Below are 20,328 nucleotides of genomic sequence, written 5' to 3' on the forward strand. Positions count from 1 at the left end.
TGCTGTGGCATTTGATCTTTATTACTTGGACCAACAGTCAAATGATTACATTTGTCTGAAAGGTTACGATGAAGGCCAACAATGTAAGAAAAGACAGTTTAATCCCATTTGAGAGACTGCATCTGAGCTAGCAAGTGCCTTAACAGTCAGAAGGCAGAAAAATAAACATGGGTACAAATATACAAGGTCAGGACAAGGGTTTCCACCTCTCCTGTCAGTGACGGTTCCGTCAGGAGGGAGGGGATGAACACAGCTTTTAGATGGTGACAATAATCTGCAATTCCTGACAGTGCCTTTCCAGAAAGGTGGTTATGCCCCGGGGAGAACCGATCACTCCAAATCTACAGTCGTCTACACTTGCTCTCGCCAGCTAGAAAGGGCCGGATGCAGTCAGTGATTTAGTACCTTCCTAAAGTACAGACACAACTTTTTTTTTTTTCTCCTCTTCAAGTATCAGCATAACAGTTTATTTACACTTGTATACAATTCTTTTTACTGAACACCCACTTAGGTATAACACTCATCACAGTATATTCAAAAGCAGGCTATAAAAATACCTACCATACATAAAACATTTAGCCTCAAGGAATTTTACAGCACCTCTGAAAGTTGAGAGGGGTAAAACAGAAAGGGAGAGAGGGGAGACACCCGGAGCCGTGCCGGCCAGTGAAGAGAAGCAGCCCTTGGGCTCAGCTCTCACCTTTCCTTCCACCACATCTCTTTAACCAGGTCCGAGCTCAAGGAGTACCACAGTCTGCCAGTAAAACCCCACTTTTCTAATAGAGTCTCCTGGGATTTGCCCTAACTACAGGTAAACTCTGACTTTCTTCATTTAAAAGCTGTTTAACAACTCCCGGTCACGGCTGGACGGCGGACGTCTGGAGGAGCAAGGGCTGCCTGGAGCACAGCCCGGCTTTCCCACATCGAGCACGTATCAAATCAGGAGGGGAAATTACTTCTACATTTTTGCCACCAAGGTGGCCTTGTTAACTACACACCAATAAATTAACTTCTCCGAGCAGCGCTGCGTGGTCTCTCTCCTCACACAATTAACTACTTAATAAAGATCTGAAATGGGCGTTAGCGAACGCGTGGATTGCACACACAAAGCTTTAGACAGCAGCGCTCAAAGCAAGTGTTTCTGGTCGTCCCGTACCCTATGCATTCCTCTTCTGAAATGGAACCTAGCGATACGGTATGGCTTACTTCCAGAGCTGAATATATTGCTGAAATTAGCTTATTGAAACAAATCACAACAGCAGCATGTTATTTTATAAACCCTGCACAAAAGACAATTTAGCCCTTGCCTGCAAAAACTACATTATGAGGGCCCAGTATTTCACACAGGAGTTAAGGAAAAAAAACCCACACAAAACAAACAACAAAACAAAACCCCAATGACATACATGGTAAAAGCTCAACAAACCGAAGAGAAATCCTTAGAAAAAAAACACAGCCCAACTACCAAAGAACAGTTCTCAGTTCAAGAACTAAGAGCCAGCAGCAGCGCTGGCAGCTCGCTTCAGTTGTCTGGTAACACACACAGAACACACGTTGATTCAGTACAGTTAAAAGGTCGTGGCCTCAGACATAGAAAATTACATTTTTAGCACTGGAGTTTCACAAGGTATAAAAATGCAGCAAAGAATTGGGATGGTGGAAGGTGCTTAAAAACAACACGAAAACCCCAAGGCAGGTGTGCCGTGTTAAAAATAATTTCAGGATTTACCTGGTGTTTTTCTTGCAAGAGCTGTTAGAAGGGTTAAACTCCACCTAACCTTTCTGTACTGTTTCCTGATGTACGTATTAAAGTGGCTATAAGACAGAAACATACACTCTTATGTTGAAATTCATTCCAAAAAGTGCCTAAAAATAAAAAAATCACAGCACTAAAGACAAGCAGCGTCTCCAGCCCCTGGCGGTCCAAATCCCTTTCCCCTCCCCTTCCAGTCTGAGAGGAGCTGCTCATCCCTCCTGTAACCGCAGCAGAAAGGACATGGCTCTCCAGATTCAGGACCCAGACTGCTAGCTATACTCACACTCATGTCCCTCACTTAATATCAGGTCCTCCAGGACCCTCCAAAGTACAGACAGCCCCTGGAAAATGTTAAAATCTTGCTAAAACAGAAAAATTTTTCAGGTAGCAAATCTAGCTTTAATGCTTTTATTTTCCAAGGAGAAAGTCATAGGATCACAGAACGGTTTGGGTTGGAAGGGACCTTCCAGATCATCTAGTTCCAACCCCCCTGCCGTGGGCAGGGACACAAAGTCTCCCCATTTCAGAAAAAACGTTAAGTTGCGGTTGGCAAACCAAAGCACAATTTAAAACACAGAAAAGCTATCAGAGCTGATAGGCTTTCCCATTTAAAGTCATTTTGCAACATGAAGCCTCCAGTGCTGAAAATGCAGAATTTCACCTGTGTTAAATACGCCATCAAAAAAAATCTCCATGTAATTCTAATGCAATCATTCACAGTAAAAATAAGAGGAACTCTTAGAAAAAACACTTAAAAAAAGAAAGTAAAATCTAGTTAAAATCTGACAGTAAAATTGACATGGGCAATTAACCATCCTGCAGTATCCACAGATGAACAATAAAAAACCACTGAAACTGCACAAATTTACATACGAAAAATCTAAAACCAACTCTATTCTGCTTCCCGTAAATCTTGTTACCGATACCTCTCAGCACTGGGAGTTATCCAGAACTACAGGTTTTCTCCAGAGAAGCTGAATCACATTCGAAATGTCTTAAAGTGAAGGGGAGGCGCGTTCGTTCCAACTCGCTCGGCGCTCAGCGAGGCCTTCTCCATTCTCCTGGACCTGAGCTGCTACTTAATGCTCTTGCGCTGGAGGAAGGGCTGCCGCCCCGGGAACTGGAGCTATAGGTGGTTAGGTACTGTCCTCAACGCTTCTTCTCTTGACCGATCCACACCTACATTCTGCAAATTGAAAGAAAAAAAAAAAAAAAAGATTTTAAAGCAAGGGACTCAACGGTCAGACGTAGTTTTGCTTAACACATGGCTATTGTGCAAGGCAAAAAATGAGCAAGTTTTAATGCGTATTTCCTCAAAGTGTTTTGCAAAACACAAGGTCCCAGCCGTGAGCAGAAGTCAGAAGCCAGGCTTAGACCTCGTCCCAGACGCTGTGTGCTCTGCAGAGCCCAACTCCCTCAGCTACCCAAACGCAGGCGGTCTGCTGCCAGGGAAAAAGCATCTAAGACTTGTATTACACCAGCTCTGGTAGGACAACCAGTCTCTGTACACCATATGCAGGTCACAATGTTATGGGTTTTTAAGACTTTTTTTCCTTTAATCACTGTTTTTAGCCACCTTTTTCTAATCCACTCTCTCTCCTAGTCTTTCTGCTTATAGTATAAGAAAAAACAAAACCATGCAGCAGAGGTCATAAACCACACAAGGACTCATCAAATCTGGAGGGAGGGAAGCCCATCTATCCTTGTTTCAAGCACGCTCCAGGAAATGACTCCTTAACACCAACAGCTATAAAACTAATCCTGATCCTGTCTGTGAGCAGCTAAGTCACTGGAAGGACTCTGAGTAACTCCCTGAAGAGCTGTAACAAAGTTTTCCCTAAAGAGCTGGTAACATAAAGATTAAATGCACTTCAGGATACACAGGCATGTGACAGATGTCACACTGACATCAGATAATGTTTCAGTGGGTTTATAACCACATTTATTAGAGTTTACTTTCAAAACAAGTCTCTCCAGTCCAACTCAAGGAAAAGGAGAGCTCCACTAGCACATCGCGAGGGGGACCCTCAGCACACGCTCTCCAAACAGCATTCACACAAGTCCACCAGTCAAAATGCATCGACTTAAAAAGCAAGTCATTCCCCTCCCCAATCCCAGTTTCTAGGATTTTCAGCCATTTCTTATGAAAACAGGAGATAAACAAGCAGCACCAGATTTGATTTGGGGGTTGAAGTGTGCTGACATCACTCCTACCCTTACCAATTCTCTCTTCTCATCAGCCTTCAAGCCCGTGGGCAAATCACCCCGTTTTCCACCATGACCACACCACACAAGGTTTCCGAGAACACGCACACGAATGGACAGTCGTCCGAGTCCTGGAAATCTCTGCATCCATGAGCACACTGCCCAACCTGCTCTCTGACTTCTCTCTTTGAAGGAAAGAAAAGCAACAACCGTGTTTCAGGAAGAAGTTCCTACAGGTAGCATCTCTCCTGCAGCAAAGGACACACTAAGACACTGACGGACATCACATCTGCCCAAGAACATGAGAAGCCGGCGAAACATGTCACATTCTGCATGACTACAAGGAAAAAACCAAACCAAACCAAAATATGATGGCATTTGTTGCATTTCTTTGTATTTTTCTTAGCAACCGATGCAACATACCCAGAAATTCCTTGGGACTGCGGAGATGCCTCCACAGGCACTCCAGGAATATTGGCTGAAATCTTTTAAGCTGAACATCTGATATTGATTCAAAGACAATTAAATGGAGCATGAAGTGGAGCATCAATATGCAGGAATCCAGAGGTACTGGAAATTACTCCATGAGCAGCAAGAACTAGACAGCTATAACATGAAACTAAAAGGAAACAAGGTGGTCAAGACAAGGCAGAAGACACAGCTTATTCAAGCCAATGAGAGGTATCAGGTGAAAGCAGCATCTTAGCTACTGAGACAGACCCAAGTAGGAATACCGACAGGCAGTCAAGAAAGTTGAAAGCAAAAAGTGCTTCATTTTGAGTAAATGTGCAGGAGAACAGGCTATAGAAGCAAAGCACCCTGAAGAAAGAAAACTCTGTCTGGGGTAAACCCTCATCAACACATCCTAGGGCTTATTAGACAAACAGAATACCTAACTGCAAGACCAGATGAACCAAGGCTTAGAGAGGGACTAATATCCTCATTAATGGTAAATGGATTCCTACTCGTAGGAATGACATTAGATTAGATGATGGCACCTGGGATTGTACCTGCTTCCCAGAAACAAAGTGCTATAGGTTTCCGAACAGGACAGAACTGCCTTTTCAGTTTTATTTTGATTAGCCACACACCATCTTCACAGCAAACCAGGAAGGTTTTGCAGGAAGGCTCTTCCAGGGAAAAGGAGTAGCTTCAAGGACAAAGAACCAGCACAGGCATACACAGAGAAACAAACAGCACGATATAAATAACCCAGTACTCTATCAGCCAGCTTTCCCTCTGCGAGCTGTGCCACAAACTGTCACTGCCGCTTCCCGCCCAGCATTGGGCCTTTCTTTTACTAAGAAAGTAAGCCAGAGAGGGCTATTAAGCAATCCTGCTGTAATAGGAGACACCTTCGAGTGCAAAATTGCTTTTAAATATCCACTTCAGTCCATTGCACACATCAGCACAATGAGCATTATGCTCAGCAAAGAGAACAGCACGCAGCCTCAGCCCCAGGAAATGGGCTAGCGGCAGCCAGCAGGGATGGAGGGGCCTGGGAGCTTCTGCCGCTTCCCCTCCCTCCGCAACCTCCAGCTCGGCAGCAGAGCATGCAAGCCCAGCTTTCCTCCCCGGCCAAGTTCCTGCCCCTTCCATCTTCCCTCTCCGTTTCCCTCGACGGCCCAAGCCATTCTTTTTCAAGCAGCAAAACTCAGTTTTTCCACAGCAGATGCCTGCGCAGATTTTGGCTCCATTAAAAATGTAATGCATTTAGTTTAAATTGGCACAGTATTTCCTCAGTCATGGCCCACGGAGGTGACAGCACTCTGAGCCGTCTCGGTGCTGTTTCTCAGTACCCGACTATGGCCAGCGTCCCCGCGACCTCTCGGGGACATCACCTCAACCGTCAGGTAAAAGCAACCCGACTCACTAATTAACGTGTGCAAGTGGGTACGGCAGGCTCAGATCTCCTCCTCTGTGGCATGTTTCATGGCAAAGCACTTGCTAAGGGACAATTAAACACAGAAAATTGACAAAACACTCCCACGTCACGTTCACAACAGAGAGAGGAAAATAATCCAGGTTCCCCCCAGTCGCAGCCCATCCTGGGACACTGGTTTAACTAAATACCAAGCAGCAGTACAGTAGGAGGCTCTCTCGCCAGGACTTACTTGGTTCTATCAGACATTCCCAATTGCTATAAACCTCTGAAAACTTCAGTGTAATTTTAGAAGTGCACATATGTAACCCTTTCTTTCCCAAAATCCCGGATTTGAAAAAATGTACCACCTGAGAAACCTAGCAGATAAAGCTTTCCACCACACGCCGCTCCTGCTTACTGTCAATACTATAAGACCCCCTCAGAAAACAGTCCCAGGACTCAACGATTTTTCTGCCTTTCCCATACTCAATGCTACCTAACCCAAGCTGCTTTGATGGCACAGACGCTTCCTGCTGCCTGGTTCTGCCCACCGTAACAGTGGGGAGAAGGGAGCCAAGGCATGGCACCACGTCTCAAACAAGCCACAGCCTCCTCCAGCCTGTGAAAGGTTTTGCTGTAGTTCAGTTTAGGATGCATTCCCTGCTGGTTTGAGATCCCGCGCCTAGTGGCGGGAGGAAAACCCTCCTGTTTCCATCCCCTACAAGGCAAGTCACGACCCACCTACAGAATCATCAGGCCAACTCTGCTTCCACATTCTGAAACGGTCAACGCTGCTTTTTGTAGCCTAGATAAAATCTGGGTACAAAACATACAGAGCAGAGCTGTAAAAGCTCGTCAATCACCCACGTCCGTACGAGAAGCAGGAAAAGAGGAAATCTAAAATCACTTCTGCTGGCAGGCAGAAGCCTAGTTAATGCAGAACAGCTGTTAAAAAAAGTCATATATTAAAAACATTTATACACATTCCTGTACCTTGAATAATTGCTCTGGAACTAAGTGAAAACTTGCTATCCTTTTCAAAGAGCACATCATTAATTAGCACATCTAAAGCACTAGTGCTATGGATCAGCGGGATTAAGATTTTACAGTAACTATGGATTGTTATTTTATACTACATAGCAGTCCAATCACTCCCAAGGGCACTGAAATAGATAATACTGGTGCCTAGAAAACAAACTTCAACTTGTTCTCATCGCACACAGGATGTTGTGTTTCATGACTTTTATAAACACACTGCAACTAACATTAAATGATTGCTGGCTGTTACAATAACACTTAATGCTGCAGGATCTTTAAATCATCAAAATTTACAAAAACAGCATTCCAGTGACAGCCGATCAATGTTTCATCCACAATAAATTAACCAGTGCAATACAGTTTTATTGTGATTTAATAATATTTTTTTTCAAGTCATGCGCTGTACAAACATTTGGTTTGGGTTTTGAGTTGTTGGGTTTGGGTGGGGCTTTTTTATTTCAAAGTGATTGGAATGATTAGTTTTTCAATTTATTTTGAAGTAGTAGGATGAAAACAGCACCCCAAGTTCGATAGTTGATCAGCACACAGGATTCACTGATGAGCAGGGACTGTTACAAGAGCGTCCTCGGGAGGTCGGGAAATGTCTACATTCTGTATAATAATAAAAATACAGAGGAGAATATTTATCATGCAGCAGTAAGAGCAACAAAAATACCAATCAGATTCCTTCACAAGTACACAGCTGCATTTATTTAAAAGCAGAGATTTTTTTTACCCCCCCCACAGCCCAGGAATGCAGCAGACTGACAGCTGGTTGGTGTCCCAGAAGTAGACAGCTGGAAAACATATTTACAGTAATCACAGACACCATGCTGATAACATTACCAAAAGCTCAAGTCACTCACGTTTAGGAGGACGTCTTTTACAGGCCTAAGCAGGAACACACTTAAACACACGCTTCTACATATACATATCCATTATGCAACTTCCAGTCTTTGCTGAACGATGCCATATACTTCCTTCCCAAGGGAAGACTTTAACAGTTGTTTGTGTTATAGGTGATGTACTACACCTGACAGAACAGAAAAATCTCCTACCAGACACCTGAACCATTCAAGACTGCTCACACCAACTAGATCTCACCTCATTTTGCAGAGGCTGTAGAAAAAAAAGTACATTTAATGCAGCGAATCATCCAAAACCAAACCACCAGCGCAGCCAAACCCTTGCGCTAGGAAGCACAGCTTTGAGTGCTGCTCTGTGGAACCAGAATCAGGAATCACGCCGGCCGCAGTACCATGTCATGCAAGTCCCAAAGACTCTGCAACTCGCATTCTCCCTTCTACCAAGAAAGGAGACTGATAAACTGTTCTGCTGAAGTTCCTTCTAAGATCTTGATCTAAGGTTTGGCCTGTTTTAGGCCAAATCATTGCCAATTCTTCAAACTTTGTGCTGATGGGCTTCGTAAGTATTACTTGTGTTACACTGTGGTAAGCAAACTCAGCTTTTGGTAACATCTCTCTCTCCCTTTCCTCCCCACAAAATCAAAAAGGAGATCTGGGTTTCTTGCTACGAGCACCCTTCCTATCTGTCATTCACTAAGACAGAGGTGCAAAATAGACATTTTACCTTGGTGCTTGCTTTCTGGCCCAAAGAGGGGGCCCAAGCAACAGCTGAAGTAATCCTCTGAATGATTTTGAGTAAAAAGACTATAGAGTCCTTCATTTGAGAAGGTCAGGAACTTAAGCCACTACAATGCTGACAAACACAAGACTCCACTTGAGACAAATCATCATCATACACTGAGGTTTACACATACTATAAACAAATACTCCAGTGCTTTCCCTGCATTTCTGCAATGTGAAAACAGATGCTTTCAGCTGAAGCCAAAAAGGACTGCACTGTTCTGAAACACGGTCTACAAATTACTTGTGGGGGCACAGAACAGCACACTAGGCAATCCTCAATCAAATAGTTTCATTGTTTAACAATGTTGTTATCTGCGATGCTGTATTTAATTAAATGCTTTGACTTCAATAGACTATTCAAAAATTTAATTTTACAGAAGTAATTAACATTTTTTTGTAGGTGACGCAAATGAAATCTTTTGAAATTTTCATAGTCCTCTGAGCAGCATTTAAATGCAGACAGGATCAACTTAGTCCTTCATTCAGCCCTACTAAATGGACAGCATATCATCACCCATACCTCACTGGTCTGGGTTTCTTTGGGGGGCAGAGGGAGAAGAGTGTTCGGGGTTTTTTAATAAAAATGCCTCTGCTCCTTTTTTTTTCTTTTTTAAAATTCATTAACTCAATTTATTTCTGGTCTAAACAAACAGCTTTGTGTGTGTGTGTGTCCACTGTAATGCAACTATCTGCACGATCCTCTACATGCACCTGAAATGCAACCACCCAACACCAACGTCAGTATGGACACATCACTTGTGAGACATGGTGTCACTTGGTGATTCAGGAAGAGCTTTTCCCCCTCGAAATAAACATCTTTGGTTAGAGAAGCAGTATTTCCAACAGCAATTCCCAAGACACTTTAGCAAGCTGTAAATTCAGCAAACAGCCAAACTAAAGATGTTCAGCCGATCTACATCATTTAACACAGATTACCTGACACCTGCTCTAAGACACCCTCGTCTATTTTCCCCGTGCTTCTCCAACACCTTTGAGGCACTGTGAAAACAGAATGGATTTCCTGAACCTAACAAACCAAACGAAGATACAAAAGTGGTAAAGCAGAACAACAAAGGAGAAAGAGGAAGAGAGAGGAAATACGCAATACGACTATCTAATAAAAAATGTCTTGGCTACAAGAGCAAAAGTCAGTATTTTCAGAACTCTGAATACTCAAGTCATTAAAACCAAGCTTATCTGCAGACCCCTCCAGCATGAATCCTGCACAACTGCAACAAAAGCGTACCCTCATGTAAGGCATTTCGTGTCATATACCCTATTGAATACATACAGAAAAACACGTTTATCACTCTATTCCTTTTCACCTAAACCATTGCTCTGAAAACCACCACGAAGTGCCTTTTTTTCTCACATTACCAAACTGACTTAATTCACCAGTGGGCGCGGCTCATAACCTCAGCAAGGCATGAGTGCCATACCTCATAGCGTTAGTGTGAGGCTCCGCAAGGGAACCAGAAATTTTTACTCGTGACACATTTTACATAACTTTCAAGATGCAGCAAAGGAAGAGCTTTGCGCGAGCAGCAGAATCAACCTAACCTCACGTCAACACTTAGGAGCGCACAGAACCGCATGCCTGACACAGGCAGAGTACGAAGCTGCCATGGTTTGACATCTTATCTCTGTTTACGTTTTACAAATACACTCAATTTCCTTTTCCCCAGTTGTTCCGCTGTATCCCAAGATCTAGTCTTCCTCCCCAGCTTTGGCTTAAAACACAGATGGCATCATCAATTCCTCTTTTTTATACAGCAATGATCACCGTGATGAAAAAGCTGATAACTCCATTATTTACTCTCTCCAAAATAAGCGTTCATATCAGAGTACTTTTTGACTACACACTACTTCTGATGAATGACAAAGCTTAGAAGAACTTTATACAGTTTTTAGATAGATACTGTATCTTCAACTTCTCGTTTTTTGAAGATAAACTACTCCAGCTAGAGCTCATATGCAAGATAAATTTGCTCAATAAAAAGGATTTCCCCCCCCCCCAACAGCAAACCAGTAGTGAAGCTTGATATGTAAAATTAAATACGCTCAGCTGAGTTATCAAATCATTTCTAACCACAAGGACAATGGAAATCAGCTCAGTACATTACGTCAAGTTCTCCAATTTGAAAAATATTCTTACCTCGGGTTTATCTCTGTGTGTGTTTACAGCTTCAACATTCAGGAATATAGATTCTACTTTACATCCTGTTGATAGAAAACACATTTTTAGAATTGGTCTGCTTTAAAAATAAAGTTATAGTAAAGATGCAATCTAATTTTGAGTTGGCAAAGGTTAATCACTTTCTCCCTATGATTTATACTAAAATTTCCCAAATTCCGAATAGCTAAAGCTATTGAAATCAACCTGTTCCACCAGGATGAATGTTATTAATCTGATAATCCATCTCCTATTCTCACCTTAGCTTTATCATTATTTTCTTTGAAACAAATTCTCATTTTTAAACATACATGAACAACACTCAGTCAGAAAGTTATTTAACTTTTCTGGTTTTTAAATATCCTTGACTTCTAAGAATTACATTGTAATACAGAAGATAAATGCTGCTCTCATTTTTTAAAACATGAAAATGATTATGAGAAGGTACACTGTGTGTTTTCAGCAACCATCATTCCTCTCCACATGCAAAACAGAGTTTATCCCCCAGCTCAATGGAACTTTAAAGTTGACTTCTGAAAAGGAACTTCTTTTCACCCAAAAATGGAAAACTCCAGAGAAGCAATAAATAATTAAACAGTCAGGAGAGACAACTATTATTCAGGTAGTATAACTGTCTAAGTGGGTCAGTTTATAATTACTCAATACACCTTGGTCACACCTTTTTAAGCAACATCAGATTGGCAAACACTGTCTTATCTCACACGAACATGACTTTTATAAGCTACCACTACCGTGCACGACATTCATTAATAGTCAAATTCCTCTGACATACTGGAGAGTCCATCTTCTATCACAAAAAGGTTTTCAGATTTTTCTGTTCACTTATTTCCTAAAGTCATAACACACTCCATAGAATTACTCTATGACAGAAAAAGGTGATTTTCACCTTTTCTTAGAAAGTCACTGCACTTTAAAAAACCCAGAAAAACCAACCAATATAAATTAGTAAGGCAAATATTTGCCTTCCCTTAGGGCAGCCTATTCTGAGAAACCCCATTTGCCATGAGCACTGAACAAACACTGCAGGAGGGCCAGCACTCAGAGAAATAGTCAACAAGAAAACAGATTTTAAGGGGGAAAAGTGCACATCTCCCGCTGGAAGAGTACTCTAGCCATCCTTCTCTTCACAGATCCTTCATGATCCCTGAGATCAAGCCAAAGCAAGCCCTGATCCCTCACGCTGGCTATTACTGAGGACTGGTTACACAGCAGACACTTCCACAGAGAGCTCCCAGTTCTCACCGCTAGCTGAGTTTAAGACCTGAAAAAAGTATCGTATGGAAAGCTTTAAATACAAACTAAAGAGATATGAGTTACTCCACAGTAATTACAATGTGCATGTTCCCAGCTCATTTTTAATCACTGATGTGCAAGTCCATACCTACAGCAAGATGCAGTTTCTCTTTCCTGTGTGCTCCCACACAGACCACCGCTACACTGGATTGTCGGGTCAAAGTCTAATTTACCCAAATCCAACTGTCAGTCTGTAACAGATGTTCCCCTACTAAAGATCAGACGCGTAGAGTGGGAACGATGCTAGATGCTAGCTTCAAACACCAGGAAGAGCAAACCCCTAAGGGAGGTGTTACCCCAGAACAGGATTAGCTGGAAGGTATTAAACACACTACGTTTGATCCCGCATCCTGCCTCACTGGAGCCAAGTGACACATCAGCTTGAAATAATGCTATAGATCATTACTGTATAAATAGCTTACACAGCCCTTGTTTTTTCAGATGGTCAAATTCCAAAAAGTAGGTCGACTGAAATGTGCTAATCAGCCATACATATCGAACACTTTAAAAAAAAAACAAACCACACAATAGCATTTCTTTCACTGAAGTCAAAAGGACAAGGACAGTATTTCATACCGCTTCTTTTCTCTCCTCATTTCGTGGGTGAGTAAACACTGCAAACATTCAGGCCCTCTTAAAATTTATGAACAGTCACTTAGCTTCCCACTTAAAAAAAAAAAAAAAAAAACAAAAAACCACCACCCAAAAACCCCTGAAACAAAAGCCTCTCTGTGGAAACAGGCTGAGAGTAGCAAGTCAAGAGAATCCAGTTTCCAAAAACTGACCTTTTAAAAAACAAAACCAAAAAAGTTTTAGCTGTTCTACATGCCTCTTTTCAAAACTCTAGCTTGTCATGCAAAGCTAGGAACACCAGATGTCACCAAAGCATAGACAGTTAGTACTTACTGTAGGACATCACTGCAATTAAAGGACAAAAATCTCTTCAGATGGATTTCGCAGTCTAACAGCTATTTACTTTTGTCTCAACTTTATTTGAAACTTAATAAAAAGCCAAGTACTGGTCTAGACTGCTATTTTTCAAAGCTGATAATCAAAAACAGCTTTGCATGTGCAATTAATGACTAGTATTTTTTGGCAATCCATTTCCTGGTAAGCTGTGCAGATAGCTCTCTTTGTCTATAAGCAATCTTCTGAAGCGTGACTAGGTATCAGAAGATATAATTAAGTCATCACTTAAAGAAAATTAATAGCGGGCACGTGTTAAGCTGAGGTTGAAACACACACAAAACCTTATCAGCAATCAGCCTAAACCCCAAGTAGTACATGTTACGACCCATACCCACTCTACAAGTTAGTGGCAAATCTCAGTTAAAGCCCCTGAGCTAAGCACTGGTAATAGCTGCTGACAAACAAAAGCCAACAACAAACAAGGTGAGTTATGTGGTAGTGCGAGGGTCCGTGAAAAAATACTTCAGGAAAAGAGAACAAAATTATTTAAGGGTAAGGGGAACACCCTTTGTAAGATGATAAACCTACATAAATGTAATTTTTCCTGTCTTCTAAAAAGCAATACCCTCAAACACATAATAAAAACTGAGATCTTACTGTACCAGCCATGTGTAAATGGCACGGGTTTGCCAGAAGAATTTGTGAAATAGCATACACACTACGTACAAAAGAAAATTGTCCACTGGCAGTTAGAGCCACCGGTAGTTTCAGGCCTTCATTAACACATACATATCTTCTGGCATAAGGCAAAGCAAATGTAAACAAAAGAATCATTGATTCTAACAAAATTGTACAGGCAATACATGCAAGGTCAAACCTAATTGTTCAATTCTATTTTAAAGCAAAATAAATTTAAAATGTGTTTTAATTTAAATGCATCACAAACTTTACTGATGACACAGACAGTAGACTTATATATTATATATACCTAATACTACTTACCATAAGCCACGGGGGTTAGCTTTAAGACAGTATGCAGTGGGCACTTCAGGTAAGGCAGTTGTTCTGAGAAATCAAACAACAAATTACATATGAAATACACATTACAATAACACTAACTTTTCTATTATGTTACAGGTCAACCACTTAAATGCCTTTTTATCTGACAGTGTATCTATTTTCTTCCCTCGCATGCAACAGAGATGCTATTCAAACAGAGCAAAAAACAAACATTACACTATTTCAGGTGAAGAGCAGCTCAATCAAAATCAACTACCAGGTAACACATGTGGGTCAAATAAAAAAAAAAAAAAATCACACTTGCATACTTGCCTAGCACAACCACTCTCTGATGATAAAGGAAATCGTTAGAATTTACTGTTTGGAACCTTAATCAGTAATTTTTCAAAAAACCACACCATTTGTAATGTATCAAGGAAGACTTACCTGCAGGCTTGTCAAGAAAATATGCAAGCAAACAGCGCATGACAGCTTGGTGACATATGACAAGCACATTTTCCTGCCTTTCAAGTTCCATAATTACCGGCTCCAGTCTCTGAACAAGATCTTCATAGGACTGGGCGGGGAGGAGAAATACACAGCACATTAAAAAGGGAAAACTCTTTCAACAGTGTATGTATATACAGCGGATCCTACTTTCATATTAGTCATGTTCTAAATGTTATATTAGTGCAGCGACAAATATGTACTAATAATTTTCCTTAAATTAAGAGCACAGTCCAGGTCTTCCAGACTATCAAAGAGCATACATATAACAAAATAAATCTCTCTCATGGAAAAACTTTATTGAATTAGTTACTATGATCAAGAATTTCCACAAAATCCCTAGAATTTAATTCACAGGATCTGCAAATGTACAGGTTAAGTCTTGCCCATTATTTTCCATAACTCATCTTCAAAAGCATCTCTCTCCCAAGCAAAAATCCAGGAGGCCCAGCCTCCAGTCAGCATACAAACAGTTCACAAAGCCTGACTTGTTCAGGCTGCCCTTTGAAATCAAACCATGGGCTTGATGAACCGGCCTGGTGATGGCAGCCACCGTCCCATCAAAAATCACAAAGCAAGGCGGCCAGATTTCTCTTGCGACCTGTGGGATTTCCGCATATGCGTACTTAATTTTCACATGAACAGTAAAGACCATACTTCAAAAAATGTGTCATGCATTGCACACGCAGAGACCACAGCACATCGCCCAGCTGGGTAGGGAATGACCGGAGCAGAAAGCCTTCATCCTGGTCCCAAGGCAGGCATGGGGGCTTGGAAAGCCGCATTGCTGGTTCAGACCTTGGCAAGAGAAACCCAGAGGTCTCCAGCCAGGCTGTGCAAAACCCTGCGACCGTCACCAGCCACAGAGAAACTGCCTTCGACAAGGGACTGAGGTCAACTAATCACCCCAAGGCGATGAGATAAGGCAGTTTGAAATGTTTGTCACCAACCTAGAGGATGGCATCAATTTGAAAAACAAACACTCCTTGTTCAAAAAGATTAGGAGAACTTTGCATCTTAATGACCACCTCATTAGCGAGACAGGGGTGACACCCGCAAGAACACTGCTCTTATCACAAGCTGCTCTTAGCAGAGTGATTACTCTTGACTGCTGAGGAAAGACGACCTCAGAGCTCCGTTTCCTCTGACACAAACAGTGGAGCAGCTGGTCCAATTACTCCTCTGCCCTGCTGCCCCGAGTCCTAAGCCCTCAGCACCCACAGACCGGCCGTGTGACCATCTGGTAATTGCTGCGCTGTAATGGCTTTGCTTTAGAAAAGCTGTCAGCAAGTTATTTTCCCAGAGGCAAGGAGTTTATTAAAGTGAAAGACCAATGTGGCTACGGATTTCCCTAACGTTTCTGCCAGGACTGCATGCAAAACAGCCGTTCTCTACAGCAAGGATGAATAGGAAAAGGCGATCTTGGCAGTATGTTTGCATATGCAATAGTTTGAAGCCTTGTAATCGTTCTTCCTGCTTTATCACTACAGGACCAGCATAGAAACGATGCCCGCAAGATCAAAGCTCTCTATTTTTTTTTTCCTAAATCTATTGTTTTATTTTTCAAGCCCTGAATCAAATTAAATGGTCTGGACTCAATCCCTGCTAGCTCCTATGTGCTTTCCCCTGGAGAGAGGGACAACCTTTTTATTAATTTTAATTTTTTTTTTCCTTCTTAAAGCCAGCATGCATGTATTCAAGAAGACAAGGAAGCCCTTCACCTTAAGAGAGAAAAAATAGCATACCTCTCCTTTAGGGTATCTGTATCTGTATTTGTCTTGGTCTCTCAGTGCAAATTCAAGCGGATAATTTTCCTGTATTTCTTCATACGTCATTTCTTCACACACTCCCTATAGGTAATAAAAATAATTTAAAAGCATGTATTTCCAGCAGTGCAAAAAACAGGTATCACTCTTAAATAAAAACATATAAAAATAACCTTTAACATTTGTATTTTGTTACTCTGACACTTAAAGACAAAATTGTCGCACGGGATGAACAGGGCACTCAGCTGGACTCAGATGTGCTGAAAAGGGATCATTAAATTCCTATATAAGTGAAATACATATATGGGCAAGCAAGGTCACATTTTCTCTATTGCACCTGCTTATATTATCTTACAGGTGCAACTGGAATTTCACAGCATCATGGCTTCTACAGGGGAATATTTTACTAGGAAAGACAAGCCAAGACTAAATTAATTATGACAAATTTTAATAAAACATTTAGCTTTGTTCACAGGAATTAATGACATTTTTCCAGCCTGTAGAACCAGCTTAAATGACTTTCTATCCCATAAAAGGCACATGCTTACAAAATTAAGTTCTTCCTTTATCCCTAGCAAACAAAGCAACTTATTAGACATTTAGAAAATAAAAACTTACTGCATCTATCTCATTCAAAACCTTCCACTGCTCGTAAGGCACTCCCAAGGCTTCAGCAGTCTGAATTGTCCTTTTCATCTGGCTGGTCCAAACTTTCAGATCTTTGATATTTTGCTCATTAATAAATTGTGCCAAGCTTTTGGCAAACTGAAAGAAAAACCATGAGATGCTAGATGAGAGCTCAGAGCCAACACACTGTGTGCAGTTCAGAACACGCAGGCTCCAGCCTCTGTAAACTCATTGTAACTTTTCAAAAGGCTCTGACAAAAGTTTTTGCTAAGAAATACAACACGTTCCGTTACGCCAAGAGGGACAGGGGAGGGAAGGAAAGGAGTACAAGGAAGATGCAAGTTTTCTGCAGTTCCCATCTCTACCTCCAGGAATTTTCCTTTCAGCTTTAACTTGTTAACCATCCTAATTACCCAACAAGTCAGGATTTTACAAAAATACAGTTAAAAAATAAAGCTGTCCTGACCACTGCTTTGTGCTGTAGGATAAAAAGGAATTTTAACCCACAGAATGACAGACAGATGAAAACCAAATCATGACACACAAAGCATGTCCATCCAGTTTCCACTACCCACACACAACTAAAAAAATCCTTCTTAAACATGCTAAGAAGAAAAGGGTGTAGAGGAAGAAAGCTGTAATTACACAGCACAAACTGCACGAATATACACAAAACCCAGTCACACTTGTTCAGGAGGTACATACTTCTTTCCCCCTGACAGACAGTCCAGGATCTCCTCCTATTCTCCCTTTCAGATTGAGTTCACTTTCTCCATGTCGACAGAGGTAGATTGACCGGGGAGTCACATGGATATTCATGAGGTAGTAGACAATCCGGCTCTGGATGTGATCCATGACTCTGTTCACAAGGTAACTCCTTCCGACATCCATAATTTTAATATAAGAAAGATCCCTTTCATGAGCAAACAAACAAACAAAAAAGCAAGATTCCACATAGTTTCTATTAGCATGTAGCACAATCTTCCCACTCTCTCTCTCATTATAAAACAAAGGGGGAACAAGCCAAAGCAATAAACAAACCCTTAATTACCCATGGACCATGCATTAGTCCTAAGAAACAATGCAATACTCCAAAGCTACAGGATGGACGCTATTCCTTTCACACATAAGCTGCTCTCATCATTTTCTTTTCTGTTCCCTTTACTTGCACTTCGTCTCACAAATCTAGAGCCTACTCTTGGAAAAACACATTCCTCACACCAAAAGGAAGATTCAGTGGAGTCATTCAACCGTGGTAGCTTCAATAAGGTATCCCGATATTTTACAATACTAGGTATTTTTCTCCAGGTTACAAACACTTCTCCCACAGCAAGTATTTGTCTGACTGCACCCTGGGGCCAAACATCGAGGTCACTATTTACCCATCTCAGTTAACCCTTCCAGAAAAACTACAGCATCAGAGGGAGCAGGGACTAGCCTGAAGCAAGACATTTTCTCAATCGCTCTTATCAACAACTATTAACAAACAGTACTGTAATTTACCCCACCACTACCTTCTCTCAGCATCAGACAGGTTATAATTTCAATTTTCACCACTTATCCTTTCTCATCTGAGCTATAATTTCAGAGTAGCATCTAGTTTAAAGGAGGAAAAAAGTCTCATAAGCTGAAAATAACCACTATAGGTTTCTAGAGATGCATTGGAGACACCAGACCACCATAAAACAAGAAAACTTATAATAAAACCAAATGGAGGTGATGAGAAGCAAGCATCAGCACCTCATCCCTGATAGTGTTCTTTGGAGTTAATCATTACTATTTCACCCACTATTTCACCCAGGCACAACTGTTAGGTCCATCACAAAAGTTACACGCATGAATTGACCCGACTGAACCAGCACCACCCTGCTTACACTCAATTACATTAAAATGCAGCTCAGCCTTCTCGATAGCACTGGTCCTGAAAGAAACCAGGAGCACCTGGTACGAGCACAGCTCAAAATCCCACACTGAAATCCTGGACTACAGCAAGAGAAACAGGGCTCCTCCTCACATGGTTCATCCCTACCTTACTTTCAAGTGTTGAAAGTGAATGAAAAACAGGTGAATGCTTTAGCATGAGAGCAAATAATCTAGCTATGAAAGTTTCTCAGAGCCCTGCAACTCAAGGATAATTTGCGAGCACAAATAAATAAATGAACTTAAGCTTACAAATCATTCAGCTCTCCTCTACATACTAAAAAAACCCGAATAACAACCAACCACTACAGCAAGTCTGTATTTCTGTTTCTAAAACAGAAATTGCTGGTTTGATTCCAGAAGAATCATACCATTCTCCAAGTGGGAAAATAAAAGAGAATATTGTCCCAGAGTAGGCTCATTAGCCAATTTTCCTCAAGCAAGCAATTTTCCACCCCCAGAGTCAACTCCCCCTAATTTGCCAAAGGAAAGAGAGCTCAAGCCATTAAAAATCATGATGAAAAAGCCCTAATCCCAGATATGGGATGCTCCACCCCCTAAGGAAACATCTTAAAATAACTCAGTTGTGATCACAGTATTATGTTATCACTTACTTGTCAAGAGTTTCATCTAACGTCTCATACGAGTTCTTGTAGCACTCTATTCTTTTCATGAAATCTTCTGTTGCTTCATCGTTACTACAATCAACATAGTCAGGACTACCCAGTTTCACTTGCTGTTTAAAATAAAAACAGGAGAGTAGTACCTAAGTTTCTTTCCCTTTTTAACAAAGTTTAAAGAAATAGGAAGGGGAAGAACACAACACAAACTTAGTTTCTGCAAGTTCATTAAAATGCATGTAAAGCAAAAAAGAGCTGTTCTTCATAGAATTAAACTTCTGAGTTAGTACGCACATGGACGAGTGTTGTTCTTCAGGGGTCAGCACTGGGACCGGGACTGTTTAACATCTTTGTCAGTGACAAGGACAGTGGGATCGAGTGCACCCTCAGCAAGTTTGCTGACAACACCAAGCTGTGTGGTCGACACGCTGGAGGGAAGGGATGCCATCCAGAGGGACCTTGACAGGCTGGAGAGGTGGGCCTGTGCGAACCTCATGAAGTTCAACAAGGCCAAGTGCAAGGTCCTGCACATGGGTCAGGACAATCCCAAGCACAAACACAGGCTGGGCAGAGAATGCATTGGGAGCAGCCCTGAGGAGGACGACTCGGGGGTGTTGGTGGATGAGAAGCTCAACATGAGCCGGCAGTGTGCGCCTGCAGCCAAGAAAGTCAACCGTGTCCTGGGCTGCATCAAAACCAGCGTGACCAGCAGGTCGAGGGAGGTGATTCTGCCCCTCTATTCTGCTCTGATGAGACCCCACCTGGAGTACTGCGTCCAGCTCTGGGGGCCCCAGTACAAGACAGACGTGGATGCCCCATCCCTGGCAGTGTTCAAGGCCAGGTTGGGTGGGGCTTTGGGCAACCTGGGCTAGTGGAGGGTGTCCCTGCCCATGGCAGGGGGGTGGAACTAGACGATCTTTGAGGTCCCTTCCAACCTAAGCCGTTCTATGATTCTATGAACAGGAAAATAAATGAAAAGCG

The 20,328-nt window shown here is 41.8% G+C and overlaps 1 protein-coding gene across 7 annotated transcripts in view; it reads right to left on the minus strand.

The window, feature by feature from the left end:
- Nucleotides 1–20,328, minus strand: part of LOC129211582 (6-phosphofructo-2-kinase/fructose-2,6-bisphosphatase 4) — a 52,750-nt gene continuing 32,422 nt past the window's right edge. For 4 of the 7 annotated variants that reach the window (XM_054838873.1, XM_054838874.1, XM_054838876.1 and 1 more), the window contains 9 exons: nt 19,342–19,463; nt 17,513–17,720; nt 16,799–16,945; nt 16,160–16,264; nt 14,355–14,484; nt 13,911–13,973; nt 10,668–10,732; nt 7,384–7,475; nt 2,803–2,942 (listed from right to left, as the gene is read on the minus strand). In XM_054838873.1, coding sequence (XP_054694848.1) covers nt 7,416–7,475; nt 10,668–10,732; nt 13,911–13,973; nt 14,355–14,484; nt 16,160–16,264; nt 16,799–16,945; nt 17,513–17,720; nt 19,342–19,463 — 900 coding nt within the window. In that variant the 3' untranslated portion in view covers nt 2,803–2,942; nt 7,384–7,415. Of the gene's footprint in view, nt 2,943–7,383; nt 7,476–10,667; nt 10,733–13,910; nt 13,974–14,354; nt 14,485–16,159; nt 16,265–16,798; nt 16,946–17,512; nt 17,721–19,341; nt 19,464–20,328 lie in introns of all 7 variants that reach the window. The other 3 variants (XM_054838879.1, XM_054838878.1, XM_054838872.1) reach the window with 1 other exon arrangement.

This window comes from Grus americana, chromosome 11, assembly GCF_028858705.1.
Source record: "Grus americana isolate bGruAme1 chromosome 11, bGruAme1.mat, whole genome shotgun sequence".
Lineage (NCBI taxonomy): Eukaryota > Metazoa > Chordata > Aves > Gruiformes > Gruidae > Grus > Grus americana.